Source organism: Acinonyx jubatus, chromosome B4, assembly GCF_027475565.1.
Source record: "Acinonyx jubatus isolate Ajub_Pintada_27869175 chromosome B4, VMU_Ajub_asm_v1.0, whole genome shotgun sequence".
NCBI classification, from domain to species: Eukaryota; Metazoa; Chordata; class Mammalia; order Carnivora; family Felidae; genus Acinonyx; species Acinonyx jubatus.
The window spans coordinates 42,961,536-42,985,416 of NC_069387.1; the positions used below are offsets into that span (position 1 = coordinate 42,961,536).

The 23,881-nt window shown below is 39.3% G+C and overlaps 1 protein-coding gene and 2 long non-coding RNA genes across 5 annotated transcripts in view; 2 read left to right on the top strand and 1 right to left on the bottom strand.

Annotated features, from left to right (window-relative positions):
- The window catches only part of LOC106987820 (uncharacterized), a 21,805-nt gene extending 17,804 nt beyond the window's left edge, over positions 1–4,001 (top strand). The window contains exon 4 of the long non-coding RNA XR_001432253.3: positions 1,429–4,001. This is a non-coding gene — a long non-coding RNA (uncharacterized LOC106987820). The remainder of the gene's footprint in view (positions 1–1,428) is intronic.
- Positions 1–8,277, bottom strand: part of LOC128316347 (uncharacterized) — a 9,261-nt gene extending 984 nt beyond the window's left edge. Inside the window, exons 1-2 of one of the 2 annotated variants that reach the window (XR_008300101.1) lie at positions 7,979–8,276; positions 1,395–1,612 (exon numbers count right to left, since the gene is read on the bottom strand). This is a non-coding gene — a long non-coding RNA (uncharacterized LOC128316347). Of the gene's footprint in view, positions 1–1,394; positions 1,613–7,978 lie in introns of both variants that reach the window. The other variant, XR_008300102.1, reaches the window with a different exon arrangement.
- CLEC2D (C-type lectin domain family 2 member D) lies at positions 7,986–23,502 on the top strand. 2 transcript variants are annotated; one of them, XM_015086135.3, is made up of 5 exons: positions 7,995–8,198; positions 11,059–11,169; positions 17,270–17,454; positions 21,458–21,561; positions 23,275–23,502. In XM_015086135.3, exons 1-5 carry the CDS (start codon positions 8,138–8,140, stop codon positions 23,411–23,413), a joined length of 600 nt encoding a protein of 199 aa, XP_014941621.1. In that variant the 5' UTR covers positions 7,995–8,137; the 3' UTR covers positions 23,414–23,502. The 2 variants fall into 2 exon arrangements, with proteins under 2 accessions (XP_014941622.1, XP_014941621.1); XM_015086136.3 differs by lacking the exon at positions 11,059–11,169 and having other exon boundaries at positions 7,986–8,198.
- Positions 23,503–23,881: the final 379 nt, after the last annotated feature.

Below are 23,881 nucleotides of genomic sequence, written 5' to 3' on the forward strand. Positions count from 1 at the left end.
AGGGTCCGCTGGGACCTTTGCCTGTAGGGGGGCAAAGGCCCTCCAAGCAGGGGAACTGCTTCTCTCTGGCATACAGACCCCTCAGACCCCGCTGCTTGTTCCTGGGAATTCACCCTAGTTCCTCACCAGAGCACCACCAGTCACTAACCTCTGAAACTTCAGACTCTGCACTCCACTGTATATAGAATCCTGGTGGTATTGAATCCCTCTCCTTTCTCCCCATCGATGATTTTGGGGAAAAGATTTCTTATTTAGTCCCCTGCGAGCGTTTTCACTCTTTCTCTCCAGCTACTTTCAGGGGGAGTACTTTTCTTGCGGAATCCCAGTGTGCCACAATTCCCCCCTTTCTCTTTCTCTCTGTCCTTTCTCTGTGAAAGTGGCTCCCTACTTTTTGTGGCTTTTCTCTCCCCCAGTTCACCTCTCTACACCAGGTACCTGCTGAGTTCTGTGGCCCAAGTTATACGGATTGTTGCGTTAATCCTCAGATCAATTTCCTAGGTGTTGAGAATGGTTTGGTACTGATCTAGCTGCGTTTCAGGGACAAAGACAAGCTCAGCGTCTCCAAGCTGCTCTGCCATATTAACTCACCATCCATTTATTTTTGAGAGAGAGAGAGAGTGGGGAGGAGGAGCAGAGAGAGAGAGAGAGAGAGAGAGAGAGAATCCCAAGCAAGCTCCACGGTGTCAGTGCAGAGCTTGATTGGGGCTCGATCTCACGAACCGTGAGATCACGATCGAAGCCCAAACCAAGAGTCGGACTCTGAGCCACTAGGCACCCCAGAAAATCGGATTCTTTCAGCATTCCCGTTAGGTCTAAGATTGGACTTCTGTGTCTCTCAGAATACAATGTAATAACCAGAGAGACCACGGAGACCTCAAGAGCAGGGATAACCACAGAATAGGTGGAGAGCAAGACGTGGGAAGACACAAAGTAATAAAAATGGAAAAGGAGAGAAGGACAAAGAGTGAACTTGGATAAGATTTATCACAACAGGAATTCAGATAGAAAATGTGGGTGGGGCCATAACTTCTGGTAGGACAGGCTGGGCTAGCATTATCTCTCCATGATCCCCATCTGAAAATCACACCAGGGATAGGCAGTCGAGAATTTTTAAAGATGGTGAGATGAAAGGGAGCTGGTTTGGGATCCTAGAACTGGAGAACTAACACAGTGGCAGGGCACCTTGTATGCCCTTCCCACTGTACCTAAAAGAAGTCAACTACAGCTTGGTATTTCCTGACCCCCAACCTAACAATAAAAGACAACCCAGGTAGATTCTTCTCTTGCACTGATTGATGGCTTCCCACTAACACTACCAGGCAAGTCCAGTAAGGCTAGTGAAAGGGATCTACTGGGATCCCCACTGTCAGTAAGCAGCTGAAGAAAGCACTCACCCTTCCAGACCTGAGACTCTCCTCTCCCATGCAGAGACACCACAAGGCCAGGAACGCCAGCAGGGGTGAACACACCCTAATAAGCACACCGTCCAGGCAGTTTTCTTCATTTCTGTGGCTGAAGGCTCCCTTCTTCCAGCTGGATGCACCAGGCTGGGCGGGTTGAGAATGCTCCTTCTGCCCCCCTCCTGCAGCACCAGGGGAGACCACGGGAGCCCCTGTGGTACCAGATAAACCAAGACCAAAATAACACTGACTCTGAAGATTGTCACTGGAACCACAGAACCCAAAAGTGGGCCAGAGTGCGCATGCTACATCTAAAGAAGCTGACTCCCTACTAAAATAAGGACGTATAGCTCCCAGAGTCTCCAAACGTAATGGTCAAAATAGAGAATCATGTTCCTTGGTATTGACCCGAAGAAGCTGGAATCTTACATCCACATAAAAACCTGCACAAGGATGTCAGCAGCCTTATTCATAATTGCCAACATTGGGAAGCAATCAAGATGTCCTTCAGTGGCTGAGTGGTTAAACAAACTACGGAACATTCAGACAAGGCAGTATGCAGCAATAAGCTATCAGTGCATGAAAATACTTGGAGGAAACTTAAATGCGCATTACTAAGTGAAAGAAATCAATTTGAAAAAGTTTATGATCCCAACTATACGACTTTCTGGAAAAAGCAAAGCTATGGAGACAATAAAAAGGTCAGTGGTTATGGTAGTGGGAGGCTAGAAGGTGATGAATTAGCAGAGCAAAGAGGTGTGCCCTATTTTATGGTTGAGATGTGTTTGCCTTCAGTCTAGTTGTTTGCAATGGCTCTCTTGGCCTGTTATAGGCAGGGTTTGGTCTCCGTGATGTTAAAGGGCCAGTCTTAGGCCACCTTGGGCTTGAGTTGGGTCAGACCAGATAGACGCCCGGCCTCAACCCACTGCTGGGGCTAGAGTCTTACGTGTGTGGTTATCTTACCCTCTCCCCAGGACAAGTCACTTTGGAGTGGTGCTGGCCATTGTTGGGGATGAGACCTGCATCCACTTTAGAGGGACTCTGCTGAATGAGAATGGTTGGAGGGTGTAGTCTGCAGGAGAATGTGGGGGCAGGGTGCACCGTTAGCAAAGCTAGGTGGAGAGTCTTTGGGCTGATTCCCACAGGTGTCCATGTATCTAGGCTAGTGGGCCAAGGAGAGAGATGGCACCAGCCAGAGGGCACTTCTTAGAGAAGTGTCCCAAAGATATCTGCCCCTCCTGTACATGCTCTGAGGCCAGGAAATAAGTCTACCTTACTGCATACCCCATATGCTATGCTTTTCAAACTGCTGCTCTTATGCTATATCTGTGTATGTGGGGTTGTTTCTTATGCTTTTTTTTTTTTAAGGGTTGGAACTCAGTTTCCCTGTCACCCTCAAGCTCCGTCAGAACCAAACCTGCTAACTGTTAGAGTTTCCGGTGTTAAGCCCTGCTGATTATAAAAACGTGTGAAGTTAAGCCCCTGTGATTTTCAAAGGCAGACATGATGGGGATTCATCTTCTCAGTGCAAGTCCCCCTTGTCTGGGGTCCCCGGCGTGGGTCTCTTCCTCTCCCTTCTCCATGCCTATGGTGTACCTCCCTATTGTGATGAGCCTTGCAGCTTAGTTTGGTTCCCAGCCTGTCTCCAGGCCATCTTTCCAGTTTTGATGTGGCCTCCTCTCTATGATTAAGAGTGGAGAGGGGCGCCTGGGGGGCTCAGTCAGTTGTGCATCCAACTTCGCCTCAGGTCATGATCTTGCAGTCCGTGAGTTCGAGCCCCACGTCAGGCTCTGTGCTGACAGCTCAGAGCCTGGAGCCTGCTTCTGATTCTGTGTCTCCCTCTCTCTCTGTCCTTCCCCTGCTCACATTCTGTCTCTCTCTCTCTCTCTCAAAAATAAATAAACATAAAAAAATTAAAAAGAGTGGAGAGTCTGTTCAGCAAGTCTTGGGGTCATTTTCTAGGTGAGCTACACTGATGTGTGTGTTATTTAGGTGTACCAATGGGACCAGGTGAGCTCAGGATTCTCCTACTCCACCAGTCTTTCTGGAAGTCACAATATTTTCATTTTTTTTAATGTTTATTTTTTTCTTTTGAGACAGAGACAGAGCATGAGAGGGGGAGGGGTAGAGAGCGAGAGGGAGACACAGAATCCGAAGCAGGCTCCAGGCCCTGAGCTGCCAGCACAGAGCCTGACGCGGGGCTCGAACTCATAAGCCGCAAGGTCATGGCCTGAGCCTGAAGTTGGATGCTTAGCCGACTGGAAGTCACAATATTTTAAACTCTGATGCTCATTAAACCCCGGTCTTTGTTCTTAGTGACCCCCGGAAGTTTCAGGTATGCCAGGCTCCATCAGAATTAGCATCTTCTTGGCCTCATTAGCTTTCTGAGGCAGGCAAGTTAGACATTGATGGTAACATGTCAAAGCGAGCCGGCAAAGTGGTCATGTGATTTGTGTGGTCCAACTCCTTTTAATGGAAAGCTGACGTGGGGCTTGATCCCACAAACCATGAGACTGTGACCTGAGCTGAAACCAAGAATCTGAGGCTTAACCAACCGAGTCACCCAGGTGTGCCTAAAAACGTGTAAGTAAAAAAAAAAAAATGAAAGACAAAAACTACACCACCTCTTTTATGCACAAAGGGTCAGGGCCCGCTGCGTAATTTGCACGGTCACGTGCAAAATAAAAGCTTGGAGTGTCTTGTTTAGATATTAGTAATAAGTTGAAAGCATTGAAGGTAGCATATTAAACTGAGTATAAAGCCCCTTTGAGCATGGAGATCGGCTCCTGGACAGACTGGATGTCCATGTACCTGGTCCTGCACAGAGTCATTTTTCTCCCCAGTTACAGTTCATCATTAACTGCTCATGTTCAATGTTTTGCTTCTTGAAGAGGGTGCCTTCCTTACTGAGCTACTTAGCAATAGTCGCTTTGTCTGGATGGCTTCCCTCATTTTTCTCAGATTCTTTTCATGATGCACTAGGATGAAACACACCATTTCTCTTACCCTCCCCCCCCCCCGGCTTTTTCTAATATTTATTTTTGAGAGGGAGGTGGGAAGGGTAGAGAGAGAGGGAGACAGAGAATCCAAAGCAGGTTCCAGGCTCCGAGCTGTCGGCACAGAGCTCGACACAGGGCTTGAACTCACAAACCATGAGATCGTGACCTGAGCTGAAGTTGGACGCTCAACTGACTGAGCCACCCAGGCACCCCCCCCCCCCCGCCATGACTCTTACCCTTGAAGAAACATTGATGTTCAGAATATTTTAACCCAGGCATGAGCCAATCAGAGTAATCTCTGGCCAGTGGTCCACTTGGGGGAAATGGCTTTATCTGAACCCAGCAGAAAAAAGGTTGTTGGTATTCTCCAGACCAAAGCTTCATCAGGAAGATGTTAGATACTAAAGTTCATAATGTTTCCTGAAGCAGGCATAAATTAATAGTTATTGGATACTAAGTATTAAGCTGAGGTTTATTGGACACCTTTACCTAAATCATAGATTTCGTTTTTCAGAGCAAGCCTGTCACCATATAGATCTTGCGGGCGAGAGAATTTAGTTAATGTGCTGTAATAATTTGTGAAATAATGAATTACCACACATTGTGGTTTAAAAACAATATGAATTATTATCTTATAGTTCTGGAGGTCAGAGTTTCAAAATGGATCTTAATAGGCAAAAGTCAGGGTGTTGGTAGAGCTCTGTTCTCTTTGGAACTCTGGGGGAGAATCGATTTCCTTGCTTTTTGCAGCTTCTAGAAGCCACTTGCGTTCATTGGCTTGTGGCCTCTTGCTTCATCTTCAAAGATGGCAGCACAGCTCCTTCAAGCCTTTCTCTGGGTAACGCTGCCACCTTCCTCGAACAAAGATCCCCATGTGATTAAATTGAGCCACCCACATATTCCAGAATAATTCTCCATCTTAACAGTCTTCATTTTTTAAAAATTTTTTAATTTTTCAAAAATTTAATTATTTAAATTCAAGTTAGTTAACATATAATGTTGTATTGGTTTCAAGGGTAGAGCCCAGCGGTTCATCACTTCCATATAAAACCCAGTGCTCATCCCAACAAGTGCCCTCCTTAATACCCATCACCCATTTAGGCCATTCCCCATGCACCTTCCCTCCAGCAAGTCTAGGTTTATTCTCTATAGTTAAGTCTCTTTTGGTTTGCTTCCCTCTTTTTTCCACTTCCCCAATGTTCATCTAATTTGTTTCATAAGTTCCACATATGAGTGAAATCATATGATGTTTGTCTTTCTCTGACTGGCTCATTTTGCTTAGCATAATACCTTCTAGTTCTATCCACATTGTTGCAAATGGCAAGATTTCATTCTTTTTGACCACCGAGTAATATTTCATTGTATATATGGACCACATTTCTGGATTCTTAACCACATCTTCAAAGACCTTTTTTGTTTTTTAATTTAGTTTTATTTTTTTAAATGTTTACTTATTTTTGAGAGAGAGAGAGAGACAGAGTGCCAGCAGGGGAGGGGCAGAGAAAGAGGGAGACACAGAATCTGAAACAGGCTTCAGGCTCTGAGCTGTCAGCACAGAACCTGATGTGGGGCTCGAACCCATGAACTGTGAGATCATGACCTGAGCTGCAGTCAGATGCTTAACTGACTGAGCCACCCAGGCGCCTCAACTTTCTTTATTTTCAATAAAAAATTTATTTAGAGGGAGAGAGAGCGTGAATAGGGCAGAGGGGCAGAGGGAGAGAGAGAGAGAGAGAGAGAGAGAGAATCTCAAGCAGTCTCCATGCTCAACATGGAGACCCATGAGGGCCACGATCCCATAGCCTTGGATCATGAGCTGAACTGAAGTCAAAAGTTGGATGCTTAATTGACTGAGCCATCCAGGCACCCCTCTTAAAGACATTTTTAAATTTTTTTCCATGTAAGGTAACATATCCACAGGCTTGGGGATTAGGACGGGGAATATTTGAGGGGCCAATATTCTGCCTACCATATACACGTAAAGTTAAACAACTACCAGGCTATAAGACTTGTGTTTGAGTTGAGAGTATTTTGCTCCAAAGGCCATGTCTTTCACACAATCTTTTATGTTTCCTCACATTGAATACATCTGTCATTTATTCTGTTGTCAAAACCAGAAAGGCCAAGAAAAGTGGGGCAGAGGTAAAGTAGGACTAAATACTTTTCATGAGGTTTTGCTGTTTCCTATAGTTTCTTATCAGTGAGCTGTTCCAACAAAACAAAACCTGTTACAATTATTTTTACATTAGTCACTTGAGAGAGTCCCTTCTATTGAGTAGTGACGGGAACCTTGAAGGGCATTTTCGCCACAGCCAGACAGTCACTCATTTGTGCCTTTTAAATATATGCCTCATTTTAAAAAATCTTGTTTGGGAAAAGAAAAAAAAATCCTTTTTTCTAAGTGAAATTTGAAATAACTGTCTGGGTACTCTGTCTTTTCACCGTGTAAAAACATGCCAGTGTATCATGTATAAGGTAACACCTGTTAGACACAGGATTTGATAAGAAGAGTGAACAGAATCTTAGGGCTTATAAGTCATGAAATTCACACAGTTTAATATAGAGCCCTTGTGTTTTAGAAAGGTAGTTTTTCATGTAGCTAACACATCATCGGGACTGTATGCACTAGTTTTCTGTTTCTTTTGCTCATTAAGAGGAGCTGTTTCAGGAACAGAAACTGAGAGGGTTTTTTGTGGCTTTTTGACTAACAAGGTCAACGTTTGACCTTTACTGACTATGGGGGGTCTTAGTTTCAAACTAGTTCCTCAGACAGATCATTTAATCATGGCATCTATCAGTAACTGAATGTAGACAAATGGCTTTGCCCTTAACTCGAGGAGCTCATTTTAAAATAAAAGTAATAATGTCAGCCCCATTATTTAGCGGCACCAGTTAAATGAGAACATGTGTGTAAATCTTTTCTCCGTGTTCCTAGATCATGGTAAAGGGTAATAAACTGTAGGTTTTTGTTATCATGCCATGATAATAATAGTAAAACTGATGTTGTTAATTGTGCCACCTATGTAGGAACTCCAGTATAGTGTGAAACCTATCAAAGTTTACTTTCTGTCCCCTTTGATGACAAAATTGTGAAAAAATACAAAAAGGGCCGGCTTGACAATTCATATTTACTCTGCCAATGGTATTACAAGCTGAGAGACCCCAAGCTTACGCTGAGAACCAGAAGGGGCCGATTAAAAAAAAAAAAACAAAAACAAACCAGAAACACCTCTTTGAGGGCATTGGAGCAAACGTCTTTTAAGGTATTGGAGAGTTTTCAGGGTTAACTGGAAGGCCAGCAAAGATTCTGGATTTAAAAAAAAATTTTTTTAAGGGAGAATGAGCTTTTGAGAATAGGTTTTAATTGGAGATTAGGCTTGCCCTCGCTTTTTTATGTGCGTCATATTTACTGCCCCTGAGAATCACCTCCTCCATCCTCACAGCAGTACTTCTGGTAATGCTCAAGCAGTAACAAATTTGACTGTTCCCATGACCGAGTTTTAAAGAAATTTTTGCAAAAAAAAAAAAAGAAAGAAAAAAAAAGAAAGAAAAGAAAAGAAATTTTTGCTAAGCACCCACCTTCTCTGAAGGCAAGCTGCTTTCTGACTCATGTGGTCCCCTTTCTTTTCGTGAGGCGGGTGTGTAAATGAGGAAGTTCTAAACCGAAAGGAGAGGTGGTTCTCTTGGCTTGGAAGCGATCTGAAGCCACTTGTTAGCTGTCTGTGATGTAGGGGCAAAATGCATGATAGCAATTGTGTGGAGAAAGCCTGTGTGCCGGTGGAATTGCTGAGAAACCCAAGTAAGAAGCTGGTCTGTATGCAGTGAGTGTGGGAATTGGGGCGGTAAGATAAGAGCAGTAATGCGGGTCTGGTTTCTGCACAGGGAAGACAGTCTTTTGGAGAGAGTTTTCAAGGCTGAGAGATGGAATGCTAGAGGTTATAAATTGCAGGTTTACGATTGGTGTAAAAATATGCAGCTACTTGGGTACACTTGCGCCAACAAGTGAGGAGGCAGAACTGTTAGGGAAAGATGTCAGAGAGTCGAGTCCGGTTCCATTGACGACGGAGGATAAACCTTGTAACAATGAATCTCACTGACATATACAGTCGTATTTTATTAATAAATATCAGTTCACAAATAGTAAAAATTCAAACGTAAGAAAATGGAATTAAAAATTAAATTATGAGGTTAAAACTTAGTAAATGTTAATAACAGTGAATTTCACCGAAAAGAACAATGCACATTTTAAAGTGTCCTACAGATGCAGGGTACTATCATTGGTAAATAAGGTAAAAAATAAGGGCGCCTCGGTGGCTCAGTCGGTTAAGCGTCTGACTCTTTATTTTGGCTCAGGGCATGATCTGAGGGTGGTGAGTTTGAGCCCCATGTAGGGCTCCATGCCCAGCAGGGAGCTTGTTTGGGATTCTTTCTCTCCCTCTACTCACTGTCTCTCTCTCTCTCTCTCTCTCTCTAAAAATAAATAAGTAAACAAACAAATAAATAAAATGAGGTGGAAATCTACAATGGAAGCTCATACATAGGAAAGATAGAAATAAAAAGCAAAGAAAAGGCAAACGGTATGGAGTTTTTTAGCAAGTAAAAAAAGTAAACAGAAGGCAAAGGAAAAACAGTACAGCATTCAAATGGAATTATCTAAAATTGGAGGAACAGTAAGAAGAAAATGTATATACACACATATAATCTCATATATATTATATGAGATACGTTATATATTATATATATTATACATTATATATATATTATATATATTATACATTTATACAAAGCTTGAAACTGTAAAAAACCACTTGTATTCAAGGCTTTATGTGATGAGTTAGTAAGTGGGGGAAAAAAAAACGTTTTGGACCAGTTGCAGAAAATCGAAGTGGTATAATTTAGGAGTGAAAAAAATTTCTTTTGTCTTTGATAAAAGTTGTCCTCGACTTAGAGAAAAGGCAGCTCATATGAGGACAAGATGATGTCTAATCCTTGTTGAGTGACTTCATTTATTTCTTTATTCCTTTGGGATTTTTCATATTTCCATAAGAGCTGCTTTCAAAGTATATGTTAGATAATTCCAACATCTTGTCATCGCAGCATTGGCTTCCGTTGACTGTCTTTGGCCACGTTCGTTGAAATTTTCATGGCCATTCATATGCTGAGTAATTTTGGACTGTGTTCTGGACAGTTTGAATGAACATTTTGTTACGAGACTTTTGATTTTGTTTACATTTTGGGATGCATTGATATTTTTGGTTTTAGCCGGCAATTACTCTGGCTTGGTTCAGGCATTCTGTGGGCTCTAATTCCAATGTCGGCTTGGTGTTTGGATCCTTTGTTGTGTTATTCAGATCTTTCCTGGGTGTGCATCAACCATTGATCGTTCTGGGAAACATTAATGAGAAACTTTCTAGTGTGGATAGAATGTTACAGGAAAATATGCCTGCTTCACCAAGAAAGTCTTTAAAAGAAGTAGCTAAAAGTGTGTATGGTGGCCACGTGATGGACTCTGAAGAGGGTTCCAACAGGAAATTTGACAAGAGGGTTTAGGGGTGCCTGGGTGGCTCAGTCAGTTAAGTGTCTGACTTTGGCTCAGGTCATGTTTTCATGGTTCGCGAGTTCAGGCCCTCCATCGGGCTCTCTGCTGTCGGCACAGAGCCTGCTTCGGATCCTCTGTCCCCCTCTCTCTGTGCCCCTCCCCTGCTCATGGTGTCTCTCTCAAAAATAAACATTAAAAAAAAACATTTACAGCAGGTTTTAGATAACATAGGGTCTTTTGAGATACAACACAAATATAGAAAAGTGTACAAAACACATATACAGCTTAATGAATTATTCTAAGGTGAGCGTCCTTGTTAAATGCTGTCTTTGTCTGGGGTGCCTGGGTGGCTCAGTTGGTTGGGCAGCTGACTCTTGATTTTGGCTCAGATCATGATCTCACAATCCATGCTGGGTGTGGAGCCTGCTTGGGATTCTCTCTCTCCCTCTCCCTGTGCTCCATCTCTGCTCACACACTCTCTCTCTCCCTCCCTCTCTCTCTCTCTCTCAATAAAAAAAAAAATACTATCTTTGTCAGATAAAGAAGCTTGCCATCCATCTCAGAAGCCCTCTAGGCAGTCTTTAGGAATAACACTAAATTGACTTTGACGAGAATCATTTTCTCACTTTAATTTTGACTTAAATAAAAAGAGCTACCCCTGTGATTGCTTTTTAAAATGTGCTTTCCATGTTTTTTTAAGTTTCAAGATAATTTCTCACGTAGAACTTACAACAGTCTGAAGTTTGTTGCTCTCGTTCCTGTCATTTAATTAACATGATTCTCCCTCTCTTACATTTCTAGTAAATTGGTAGCTGGATCTGGAAATAGAATGAGATTTGTATTTAGTTTTGGGGGACAGGTGCAAAGCCACTTCATGGCTTGTGCACTAAGATCAGTTCTTCTGTGAGCAAGTAAACTCCAGAGACAAAATTGTACATTCATAAAATGACAGGCCAGTTGTCCCCCCTAGTGAAAAGGAATGAAGAGGAAGTAACATTTTGTCGGTTAATGCTTCTAGTAGTCTGAGGTCTGTTCTGCAGTTAACGTAAAAAAAAAAAAAAAAAAACAACAATAACAAAAACCTGAAACAAGAACGCGTTTTTCATTATGTTTTTTCCAGATTATCTTCCTTCAAAAAAGCATTCTACTAAAGTTAAACGAAATAGAGCCTTTTCCTTCATCATCACATGTTTCATACTTATATTGAATGGAATAATTATATACGTTGTAGGTAAGTAATTTGTAATCTTTGTTCATCTAGAGAAGTCCACTTTCCAAAAGAAGAGAGGACTTATTGATAATTTCCCTGTTCTTTACAGTTCCTAAGTTTTTTTTTTTTTTTCATTTCACCAGTTGAGTTAAATTCCAATAACCTTGTAAGTGGGGTCTAAGATTTTAATTGTGTAATATAAGGGTCACATTATTACAAACTTAATAGAATGCTCAGAGTTTGCAGAAGGTAGAACCCAATTGCCAGTCATATTGTGCTTTAATTTATATTATTGCTAGGCCTTTTATCATGTAGTCTTACTATATATATGTATACATTTCTATATATATTATATATGTATAAATATTTACTTACAAATATATATTATATATTTAATATATCTATATATAAATTTACTCTCAAATTACATTTTCTTTTTAAACAATTTTCTTAGGTTAAGGATATATCAGAAATGAGCTATAGTTGGCATGTAACATTATGTAAGTTTCAGGCATACAATATAATTGAAATTACATTTTCAATTAAAATTACTTCAAAGATCGTGTGTGTAGGTCCTGATGGAGGACGCATCCAAAGAGAGCTGTAGAAACTGATGTGTTTGATTCATGAAATTGCATTTGTGCTTGAATATTTGCCAAGAATTCAATAATTTTCTTTAATGTTGACTTTTTTGAGGGACAGAGACAGAGTGTGAGCAGGGGAGGGGCAGAGAGAGAGGGAGACACAGAATCTGAAGCAGGCTCCAGGCTCTGAGCTGTCAGCACAGAGCCTGACTTGGGGCTCGAATTTCTGAACCGTGAGATCATGACCTGAGCTGAAGTCAGATGCTTAAACTGACTGACCTCCCTAGGCACCCACAGCAATTTTTAAACAATGTATTAATAGGATCTAGGCTGAGATAATATTCAAAAAATAGAGGACCACAAAACCATGGTGGCTTAAAAAATAGAGACTTCTTTGATCTCTCAATAATTCTGTTGTGAGTGAATAAGACTGTGGGGCTGCTATTTTCCATTATTCTCTTAAGATATCATTGGCTTCTGTAAGGTGCCACCATCAAGGCTGGGTTTCCTGAAAGAAAGGAATAGGGTACAATGAGGAGGGCTGCTCAGTCTTTTAAGGTCCAGGACAGAAAGTAGCATAAATCCCTTCCAACTCAAGTTTCATTTGTGGAAACTTAGTAAGAAAGCCCCACGGAAATGAAACTCTGTCTCTATCTTTGACCTGACAATTTATTAGGATTTGTCTCAGGGTGAGGTTTGGGCGTATTTATCCTACTGGGCATTGGCTGAGTTTTTGAATGTTTAGATCATCACATTTGGGAAGTTTACAGCCATTACTTTTTCCAGTAATCTCTCTGCCACTCTTTGTCTCCCTACTTCTTCTGAGACCCCTGTGATGCGTATGTGGGTTTGCTTCATGGCATCCAACAAGTGCCTTAAGCTCTGTTCATTTTCTTCATTCTTTTTTTCTGTCCGCTCCTCCTCCTTGATAATTTCAGTTGTCCTACTGGTAACTTCCCTGAATCTTTCTTCTACTGCTCAAATCTGATATTAAGTCCTTCTACTGAAATTTTTCCTTTTTAGTAAGAGAAATGTCTGTTCTGCTCCCTCCATTTTGAGAGAGGGAACAGGGGACGGGGCTGCCTTCTACCTTAGGCCCAAACTGCCGCTGCACTAGTCAGAAGGTATTCCATGCATGAGAAGAAAACACGTTTTCCTACTATTTTGAAGATGGCCTTTATTGATTGGGTGTTGGCTTGATTTGTGTAGACTTTTATAAACCTTTGTTTTCCACAGGTCTTACCAGTTTCAGTCAGCTATTTTCTTGGGCTTTTTTTGGTTTGTTTTTATTTTTTAAGTTGTTCTTGTGGAGGAACGAGAACTTGGGGTTTCCCAGTTCACCATCGTACTGCCCTCTACTCCTGGGGATGGGGAGATACTTTTGAGGGAAGTATGCAAGCACATGCTGCCTTCCACTGTTTTCTCCTTCTGACTGCAAAGAATATTTGAGAATTACTGTGATAGAAGAGCAGTCCGCCAAAGAAAGTTATTCATTCATTTTCTCAGTGAAAAGTCTACTGTTGAGTCATAGCCTTGTCAAACTTACATGCCCCAGGAGACAGTGATGGTTCACAGGAGGTCAGACTCCCTGATAAGCCCTGGCGTTAGCAGAACAATATGGAAAACTATGCCCTTGAGTAACATAAAACAAAATCCATGATGCAATTCACACGCAGGTAATAATTGGTTAAAGTACTACGTTCACGTCCGCCTCCATTTTTATGTCTTTTCTCATCCTCATCACACCTAATTACCTACTTCTTAGTCCTTCATAGGTCGATCAGAGTACAGAGTTTAAAAGCACAAATCTGAGTGCAGATTCTGGATTTAGATGGCTTGGGTTTGAATTCTAGCTCTCTCATCTGTGCAGCTTTGTAAACTTGGACAGCTCTAATACCCTCTCGGTGCTTTAGTTTGCTTACTGTTGTTGAAATAATGAAGTAAATTTGTGTATGATTGAACTTGGACAATGTCAGGGACACAGCTGGTAGACGATGATTACTGCTACTTGTTAGAAAACTCAAATTCTTTTCAGTTAAAACACAGTAGCGGACTCTGCGTGTTGGTAAAAAATTTAAAATTTCGTAGAATCATGTGAATCCACCATGTAGTGAAATGTGATGAAAATCAGAAATGGTTGAATAATTGTCCCAAAGTCATGTATTTCATCTATGGCATAGGCAGGATGCTGACCTAATTATTTTGGCTCCATTAGAATTGACTTCCTTTTAAAGCAGGTATACATTCGGACAAATTTATAAAGTGCTTCCATTTTTCAGGAATAACATATTAATATTGATTGCACCCCTGAGTTCTCATAGCATTTGCTACCTGATGGTTATAATTATTAATTTGTATGTGCATTTTTTACGTTTGCGGTGAGCAACTTGAGGGAAAAATACCATTTTTTTCCTATATCGTTAGTCCCTAGCTTAGTACAGAATAAGTGTTCCATAGATGATCAGTGATTGTATAAATTTCTAATATTTTTATCCTTTTGAATATAATTTTAAATATGTGGCTTCATTTCCAGTTTTCCAACTTCTCTAATCATACTATCCATACTATAATTTTGGATAGGGATTTTTCCTTCTAAAAGTTAGAAAAATGGTGTAGTCTAGTGATAAGGCACATCCACATTTTCACCACCAAACTATCTGAGTTCAAATCCCAAATCTGCACGTGTGAGCTGTGGAACTTTTAGAAAATTAAACATCTATTCCTAATTTCTTCATCTGTGAAATAGACATGATCAATCAATCCACCTCATAAGGCTGTTATGAGCCTTGATAAGCTAATATAAATGAAGTATATAAACCAGTAAATAAAGTATATAAAGATTTTTTTTTAAATCATTTTCTGCTCTGGTTTTCTTCTGCATGTTCTGTATAGCCACTATGGCTGATAGGTGAGGGACTAATTTTTCAATCCTGTGTGGACTACTGCACTTTTATTTGTTTTTAAATTTCTCATATTATTTTGACAGAAAACTAATTTTGAGGCCTGTGATCCAAACCACTCAGCATGGTTGACGGGTAACATAACTTAATACTGCCCTACCTTGGACTGTGAATTTTGCTATTATTCAGTCATACCAGACGTTTTAAAATCTGTGACTGCCCTCTGGTGTCAGTAAGAGATTATACAGACTCTGTTAGCTGAAAACAGGTCTGCTTTTATTAATTTATTTTTAATTTTTATTTTAATCCCAGTATAGTTAAGATACTGTGTTATATTAATTTCAGGTGCACAATAGAGTGATTCAACATTTCTGCAATTACTCAGTACTTGTCAAACTAAATATACTCTTAAAAAATTTTTTTTGAGGGGCGCCTGGGTGGCTCAGTCGGTTAAGCGTCCGACTTCAGCTCAGGTCACAATCTCGCGGTCCGCGAGTTCGAGCCCCACGTCAGGCTCTGGGCTGATGGCTCAGAGCCTGGAGCCTGCTTCCGATTCTGTGTCTCCCTCTCTCTCTGCCCCTCCCCCATTCATGCTGTGTCTCTCTCTGTCTCAAAAATAAACGTTAAAAAAAAAAATTAAAAAAAAATTTTTTTTAATGTTCAGACAAAGCATGAGCAGGGGAGAGGCAGAGAGAGAAGGAGACACAGAATCGGAAGCAGGCTCCAGGCTGTGAGCTGTCAGCACAGAGCCGGATGTGGGCCTCAAACTCATGCACCATGAGATCATGACCTGAGCCAAGGTGGGCCGCTCAACCGACTGAGCCACCCAGGCCCTCCAAGATAAATACACTCTTAATCCCTTTCACTTATTTCACCCATGTCCTCACTCACCTCCCCTCTGGTAACCATCTGTTCCCTATAGTTAAGCGTCTATTTTTTGGGAGCACATGGGTGGCTCAGTCAGTTAAGTGTCTGACTCTTGGTTTTGGTTCAGGTCATGAGCTCACGGTTCGTGAGATTGAGCCCCATGTCCACAGAGCCTGCTTGGGATTCTCTCTCTCCCTCTCTCTGCCCCTCCCTGCACATACACGTGTAAACATGCTCTCCCTCAGAATAAATAAACGAGCATTAAAAAATGAATCTGCTTTTTGTTCGTCTCTTTACTTTTCTTTTGTTCCTTTGGTTTTGTTTCTTAAATTCCACATGTGAGTGAAATCATATGGTATTTTTCTTTCTTTGCTTTTAAATATCTGGGTTGCAAAAGGCCACTAATAGACAAGACACGTGGAGTTTACCTTTAACTCTAAAATGGAAAGGTAATGGAGTAAGTAATTGTAAATTTAGTGTATTGAAATATAATCAGGATTAAATAATTCGATGCATTAAATAACTGGATACACCTAATAAAAAATAAAATCTTCAAAAACTGTTTGCTGCTATTTTGTTATCGTAAACAGTATCACTATCACCGTTACCATCTTTAATGGAAATGTTATAAGCTTACAGTTAAAGAAAAGATAGAACAAGTAATAATCCACCGTGGTCATCCTCGGCTTAAAGATTTCTCAGTGCGACATTTGCTCAGGATTACCTCCGGACAGAAACCCCGAGTAGAGTGATTGCTTATCACTTGCTCTGCCTAAACTTGAACTTTGCAAAACAAAGACGAAGAGGGGAGACTCGTTTGAAATTGGTCAACATACGCAGCAGTCTCTTGTCTAGTTTGAAAGTTGGGGACAAAGATTTGATTTTACATTGGACTCTCCCATGTTCCAGGTGATCCGTATTTCTTTTTTAATATTTTTATGATTCCACAGAGAATGATCTATTCTTGCCATTCTGTTAGCAAAAAGAAAATCTCTTATACATGGATGAAGCAAAAATAAAGCTACAGAGATTTAAATTAACATTACTTATTTAAGAAAGAAGCTATGAGGTTACTTAGAGAAAATGGTTATAGAAATAAAAGCCTCACCTACTAGCAAATCAGTAAAGGCCACCTGGAGAGACTTTTCTTCTTTTTAATCTCACCTTTAGAGAGCATCTCTCCTGGTTATGGGAAGTGTATCAGAAAAGCTTACCCCATGGAGTACTATCAGCTTCAAAATAGAGAAAGCCTCACAAAACTTCCTTAGTTGAAGGAAGTTCTTTAGTAGAAGGACACGCAGGGTAAAACCACTTCTTTCATCATCATGGGACTCTTCACACATCTATCCGACCATTTCATTTCCAGAAACTTTATTCACAAAAGGTATCTATGCCCTGTCCCTCATTTTATTTAGGAAGGCATCTAGAGCTCTTGAACTATCTGTTCTCTAAGGCTGGTAAGATGTTATTGGTGTGCCTAGTGTTTTAAGAAAGGTAGCATTGTTGAAATCTAAGTAGGCAGATCTATAGTCCAGATTTTAAGACATTAGTAATTCTTTATTCAATTCATCCACTAACTAAGGCATTAGTTTGAATCTCAGCTTTGACATTTGCTGTGTAATATATGCAATGCCTTGCAGAATCATATTCCTTGTTTGAAAAATAAGGATGATATATTTAGCATATCACACAACTATGGAAAAGTGTATTAGAAAGCACTTGATAATGTACATATAGGAACATATAAAAGTAAGTTGTTTTTATTTTTAGTAACTAGAAGAAAACCCCATCAAATACCGCCAGAGTGCCTTGAAGCTGCATGCCCAGAAAACTGGATTGGTTTCCAAAGAAAGTGTTTCTATTTTTCTGATGACATCAAAAATTGGACATTCAGCCAGAGGTTTTGTGTCTCACATGGTGCTGATCTTGTTCAGATTGAAACCCTCCAGGAACTGGTAAGAAAATAGTTCTGTCTAGAATAAAATAATGTGCCCCATCAATACACTACGTAATTCTATGTGAGAATGTCTAAGGTGCAGGTTTAGACACTTGCCTAGACATTGATTATTTTAACATAAGGAGAGAAAACCAGCAGGTGCTACATTCTGCAGCGGATCATCTACAGTTACCTTAACATTCATAGCAGGAAAGTGGCCAGAGAGCAAGACAGTGCTTTCTTTGACTAATGAGCAAGAACTGTGCAAACAGAATTAGAAAATTAAACAGGGAAACATAATTTTAAATCTGCATGAAGTTAACGTTGCTTCAAAATAAATCAGGCAGGAGTGATATCAGAGAAGATGGCAGAGTAGGAAGCTTTGAAATCTGTACCTACACCTAAACAACTATTGGACTGGCAGAAACTCTCAACGAATCTGGAGCTCTGGAGTCTTGCAGCATCCAAGGGATAACTTAATGAAGAGGTTAGTAAATTTCAGTTAATCTCCATGAATTTCAGCCTTCCCACTCAGTGGTTACCATTCCCCATACACCATCATGTCCTGCGGCCATGGGGACTCCTGGCCACGTTCCTGGTAAAGCTTGCTGGAGCCAGGATGGTGAATAAGAACATTGTGCTTCAAATATTGTGGTTATGTGGTGTTATTTGTTATTGCTGCTTTTCTTTGCTGAGGGACAGACACAGAGGTGGGCTGCCATTTTTCATTCAACTCCTACCAAATGAAGTGATTTTCAGAACATTTAAAGAAACAGTACTTGCTTTCCCCCCCTTTTGGGAGCTAGACATTTAAGAAGACCTGTGGCAGTTAACTGGCTGACCATAAAAATAACAGAATAGAAATTTCAGTGACCACACACAGTAGGTAATGCACATTTTGCAAAAATTGTTTGGAAAAGTCACAACCAGATGGCTCTGAATGTCAGTAATCGAAATTCAACAATCACTGAAGAAAAGAAATATATTCCCAGAGTTAACACAATAAAGTATTCATAATGTCCAGTTTTTAACAAAGAAATTACAAAACGTATAAAGGAATAGGAAGGCATAGCTTATTCGCAGGAAGAAATATCTGACAGAAACCATCTGTGAGGGAGTCCAGACATTTGAAATATAGTCAAAGATGTTAAATCTATTGTATTAAATATGTTCAATGAGCTAAGGGAAACCATACACCAAAAAAGTAAAAGAAATCAGGAAAAATGATATGTAAATAAAGTAGGAATATCAATAAAGTGGTAGAAATTATTAAAAGGAACCAAATAGAAATTCTGGACCTGAAAAGTATAATAATTGAAATGAAAAACTCACTAGAGGAGTCAAAAGAATATTTGAACAGGAAGAAGAAAGAGTCAGCAAACTTGAAGATAAGAAAGTTGAAAGTATCCTCTCTAGCAATAGAAAGAAAATTTAAAAATGAAAACAAACATCCTGAAGGAACTGTAGTATATCGCCAAGCAAACCAACATATACATTGTGGGAATCCTAGACGGAAAAGAGAAAAAGAAGTAGAAAAAATATGTAAAGAAATAATGGACAGAAACTTCCCAAAGTTGAGGAAAAAGATGAATATACATGTCCAAGATTCTCAACAAACTCCAAGCAGGATAAATTCAAAGAAAAGTACATGAAGACTAAAATTAGAGTCAAGTTATCAAAGCCTAAAGAGAGAAGTTTGAAAGCAGCAAGAGAAAGGACTAGTCATGTACCTAGGATCCTCAATAAAATTAACAGTTGATTTATCCTGAGATAGCATAGAATCCAGAAAACAGTAGAATGACGTATTTTAAATTCTAAAAAAACCCTGCCAGTCTAGAATTCTGTATGTGTCCAAACTATCTTTAATAATGGGAAAAAATTTAAGATACTTCTAAAAGAAGAGCAGCTAAGTGAGTTTCTTATCAGTAGACCCATCCTATAAACAATGATAAAGGCTGAAATTAAAGTGCATTAGATAGTAACTCAGAGCCAAAGGAAGAAACAACACTCATAAAAGTAACCACATAGATCAATATAAAAGCCAGAATTAATATACTTTTGGTTTACTTTGTAACTTATCTCCTTTCATATATGATTTAGCAGGTGAATTCATAATACAATAATTATAAATCTATGTTAATGGGTATATAGCATATACATATATAGTCTATGACAATATAATGAAGAGAGGGTTGGAGATGGGGCAAAATGTTCATTTGCCATTATAACCAAGTTCATATTGTAAACTATGTTGTTATAAGTTTAAAATGTTAATGGCAATCCCCAAGGTAACCACTAATAAAATTACTAAAATATATGCAGTAAAAGAAGGAGGGAATAAAAATGGTACTTAAAAAAATCAATTAAATAAAAATCACAGTAGTAGAGGAATTAGAGAATAAAAAACATATAAGACATATAAAAAATAAATAAATGGTAGAACTAAGTCTTTTAATGATAATCACATTAAATGTAAATGGATGAAACTATCTGATTAAAAAGCAGAGACTGACAGTTGGCTAAAAACAAAACAAGATCCATCTGTATGCTATTAGAGACTCACCATAGATCTAAGGACCCAAAGAAGTTTAAAGTAAAAGGCTGGAAAAAGATATGACATGCAAACAGTAACCAAAATAGAGCTGTGTGACTATATTTTTGTTGGACAAAACAGATAAAAGCAAAAAAGTTTACAAGAAACAAGGAATATTATATCTTGATAAAAATTTTGTTACAGCAAGGAGATATAACCATTATGAACATATACTACCCACAGCACCAAAATATATGAAGGAACAATTGATAGAATTGAAATGAGAAATAGATAGTTCTATAATAATATTTGAAGACTTCATGATTCCACTTTCAATAATGGATAGAACAACCAGACAAAGGAACAATGAGGACATACAAGTCTTAAACAGTACTGCAAACCAATTAGACCTAAAAGACCTGCAGAGAACGCCTCCCAACAATAGCAGAGTATGTATTCTTCTCAAGTGTGTGTGGAACATTTTTCTGGATAGTTCATGTGATAGGCCACAAAACAAGTTAGTAAGTTTGAAAAGATTGAAATCATGCAAAGTTCCTTTTGTAAACACAATGGAATGAAACTAGAAATCAACAACAGAAGGAAAATTGGAAAATTCAAAAATACATAGAAATTAAACAGCCCACTGTTAAACATTCAGTGAGCAAAAAAGAAATCACAGGGGGAAATTAGAATTGAAACAAATGAAAAGAAAACATGCAAAACATAAGTGTTTTGTAACATACCAAAACCTATGGCATGCAGCAGAAGCAATACTGAGTGGGAAATTTATAACTGTAAATGCATACCTTAAAGAAAAAATAAATAAATACTTGAAGTCAGTATCCCAACTGTACACGTCAAGGAACTAAAAATGGAGAAGTAAAAATAAATGTCATCTTCAAAGAGTAAAGATTTCCCCGAGAAGTCCACTAATCGTAAAGGAAAATTATACATTGGATTATATAGAAATTAATACTTGTAATCATAAAAAGACACTCTACCTGTTGACAAAGATGTGTAACGTGGAAAACTACAATGCTGGTATGAATACGATTTGTTACAATTATAGAATCAGAAAATAATTAGGTGTCATTTGGTAAAATTGACAATAACCGTTACTGTGTCCTAATCATTCATTCCAGGACAGGAGGACAGGTGCCACGAATGTCATGAAGGCATTCATAATAGCTTCAAACTTGAAATAATACTAGTGGAAACCAATAATAGAATAGATAAACAAATTATGGAGTAGTAAGACGAAGTGGCACTATGCTGAATTAAAAGCAAACAAATTATCAGCAATTTTTCTCAGTTTTAATATTCGTTTGTGCTACTGTAGCATATCTATTCTGTATGTATTATTAAACAATACAAAATTAAAAAGAAGAAAATTGTGAGAGCAGTTGAGAAGATAGCATAGAAGCAACATTTCTTCTGGTAGAGGCCAGATAATGTCGGGTTAATGCATATCATCTTTGTTTTCTCAAAGGGTTTCCTGTTGCGGTATAAAGGCCCCTCTGACCACTGGATTGGGCTCAGCAGAGAAGAAGGCCAACCATGGAAATGGATAAATGGCACTGAATGGACCAGCTGGTGAGTTCTGAAAAATATGGTGGCAATATTTGTACCATACTGTGCACATATCTAGTGTTTAAAGGAGCAAATATTTTGAATTCACTTTGCAGGAAACCAAACACAGAAACCAGTGTGTTCTCTAAAAATTTTTATTTTGCGATTAGTCATAAAGGAACAAAGTAAAAAATTGTAGACTGCGAAGGTTTTGCAACGTCCTCAAACTGCTACAAAATCTATCATAGGTGGCACAGTAGAATGGTGGTGAACTTGACTCCAGCTATGTCATTTACCAGCTCTTTCACTTTGAGCAAACTACACACTCTTTAAGTCCGTTGCTTACTCCACAACAAAATTAGTCGTACTTGCCCAATTGATTTCACAGGGTTGATATGAGAATCAGAGATTTTGATATTTACGGTGGCACCATTTAACTTTAAATGTCATATAAATGCAAGGTAAATTACTATTTTCGTTGATCGCTGCATCAGTCTTCAACCATTTACATAGGGATTATGAGGGATGGTAATAATGTCTATTATTTATAAGATCATCATTACAATGTTTAGGACAGGTACAGTTAGCATTGTCACATTTAATCTCAACTGTATATCTGTTGGATCTTTATATCACTAGAAGAATTTTGGATAATGTCGGAAGACTTGGATTTAGAGAGCCTCACTAAATGTTTTCTTATCTGAAGATATGAGGAGGTTTTGAAAAGTTGCTTTATGATGATAAAATAGTCAGCATTGGAAATGTCACTTTATTTAGTGGAAAGAGCACTGGACCAGACGTTGGTAGTTTTGAAAACTGGTTCTTACCTATTAGCTTTTTTTTTTTCCAATATATGAAATTTATTGTCAAATTGGTTTCCATACAACACCCAGTGCTCATCCCAAAAGGTGCCCTCCTCAATACCCATCACCCACCCTCCCTTCCCTCCCACCCCCCATCAACCCTCAGTTTGTTCTCAGTTTTTAAGAGTCTCTCCTATTAGCTTTTTGATCTTGGACAGACACTAAGTTTTAGGAATTAGAGCTTATATTTATACACTGTTGTATCTGCAGTGCCTAGCCCATTGTGGATGCTTGATGAATATTTAGGATTGACCTTTACTTCTCCCTTTATAATAGTGAAACGGTAATGTTTACTTCATCTAATTCTCTAGTGTTTAAGGAGCAAATATAGTGCTAACTGTTCAGTCATTGAAAATGGTTCATCACCATAGAAGTGAAAAATATATTTATTAAGGGCTAGCGTGTCTTAACAAAAGGCAAATCATGTCACCCTGAGCAATTTCAAACAGTATGGGGGAAAAACTTCTAGTCTAAATGCTGACCCAGATGTCTGAGCCAGGCTGCTTAAATGCTGAGTAGACAAGCATTCTCTCTCCTCTTTCCCAAAGGGAAGAAGGTGGGAATAGCGTGGACCCTGTGTTTTCACTGGTTTAGTTATGAATCCTCGTTTCATTTGTTATAGAATCCTGGGAAATTCTGTGAATTTTGCTTGTTGGCTCGTTGTGTGTGTGTGTTTTTTCCCCCCCGGCCTGTAAAAAGAGATGATCGGTATCTCTCAGGGCAATCTTTAATATTGAAGAGAGAATACGGGGTGATGCACCTTATATTTTGGAGGCTGAATTAATGTTAGTTTCCTGATTTTCTCATCTGTGTTCCCTGTGCTTTTGAAGAACTATCCGGCGGCCAACTGAGCGACTCTGCTTTTTCATTGCAGTTTTCCTATCAGAGGAGGAGGAGAGTGTGCCTATTTGAATGACAACGGTGCCAGTAGTGCTAGGCACTACACGGAGAGAAAGTGGATCTGTGCCAAAGAGGACACATACACCAAGATCAGGAGGCAAAATGCAACGTAACTCTTCCCTTGTGAATTGCACTCCTTCCCGAATGTGTCTTAGCTCTGACAGTGTGGAGCCTGCTGCGGATTCTCTCTCTTGCTCCCCATCAAAAAGAAACATTATAAAAAATGAGCACCTGGAGAGACTGCTTTGTATATAATTGCTTTGTATCCAGGTGCTGTTGTGTTAATCAATTTTGTAACTTTTCTCCGAAAACCCCGAGCAACCCAAAAAGCTTTCCTTCTAGAATCTTCATTGAGAGAATAAAAGCGGTTTCTTTTGTATATAACTTCTTGGCCTGATTGCACTTTCAGAACATTCCCTAGTGTTGGCAACATAAGGTGACATTCTTTACGTGCCTTCTCACTTATGTAAAATACGAGACTGAATGAAAAGGGAAACCTCTTTTGAAAAGTCCTTGCGTACTTTACAAGTTTTAATTCTTCTTGATTGGAAGATACTCCTTAAACATCAAAAATCTCAGCA

Excerpts from the sequence above, each read along its gene's own strand:
- CLEC2D (XM_015086135.3), top strand. The coding sequence starts at position 8,138 with ATGCATGATAGCAATTGTGTGGAGAAAGCCTGTGTGCCGGTGGAATTG. Across the intron at positions 17,455-21,457 it reads TTGAAACCCTCCAGGAACTG|GGTTTCCTGTTGCGGTATAA; the intron begins GTAAGAAAATAG and ends GTTTTCTCAAAG. Across the intron at positions 21,562-23,274 it reads GGCACTGAATGGACCAGCTG|TTTTCCTATCAGAGGAGGAG; the intron begins GTGAGTTCTGAA and ends TTTTCATTGCAG.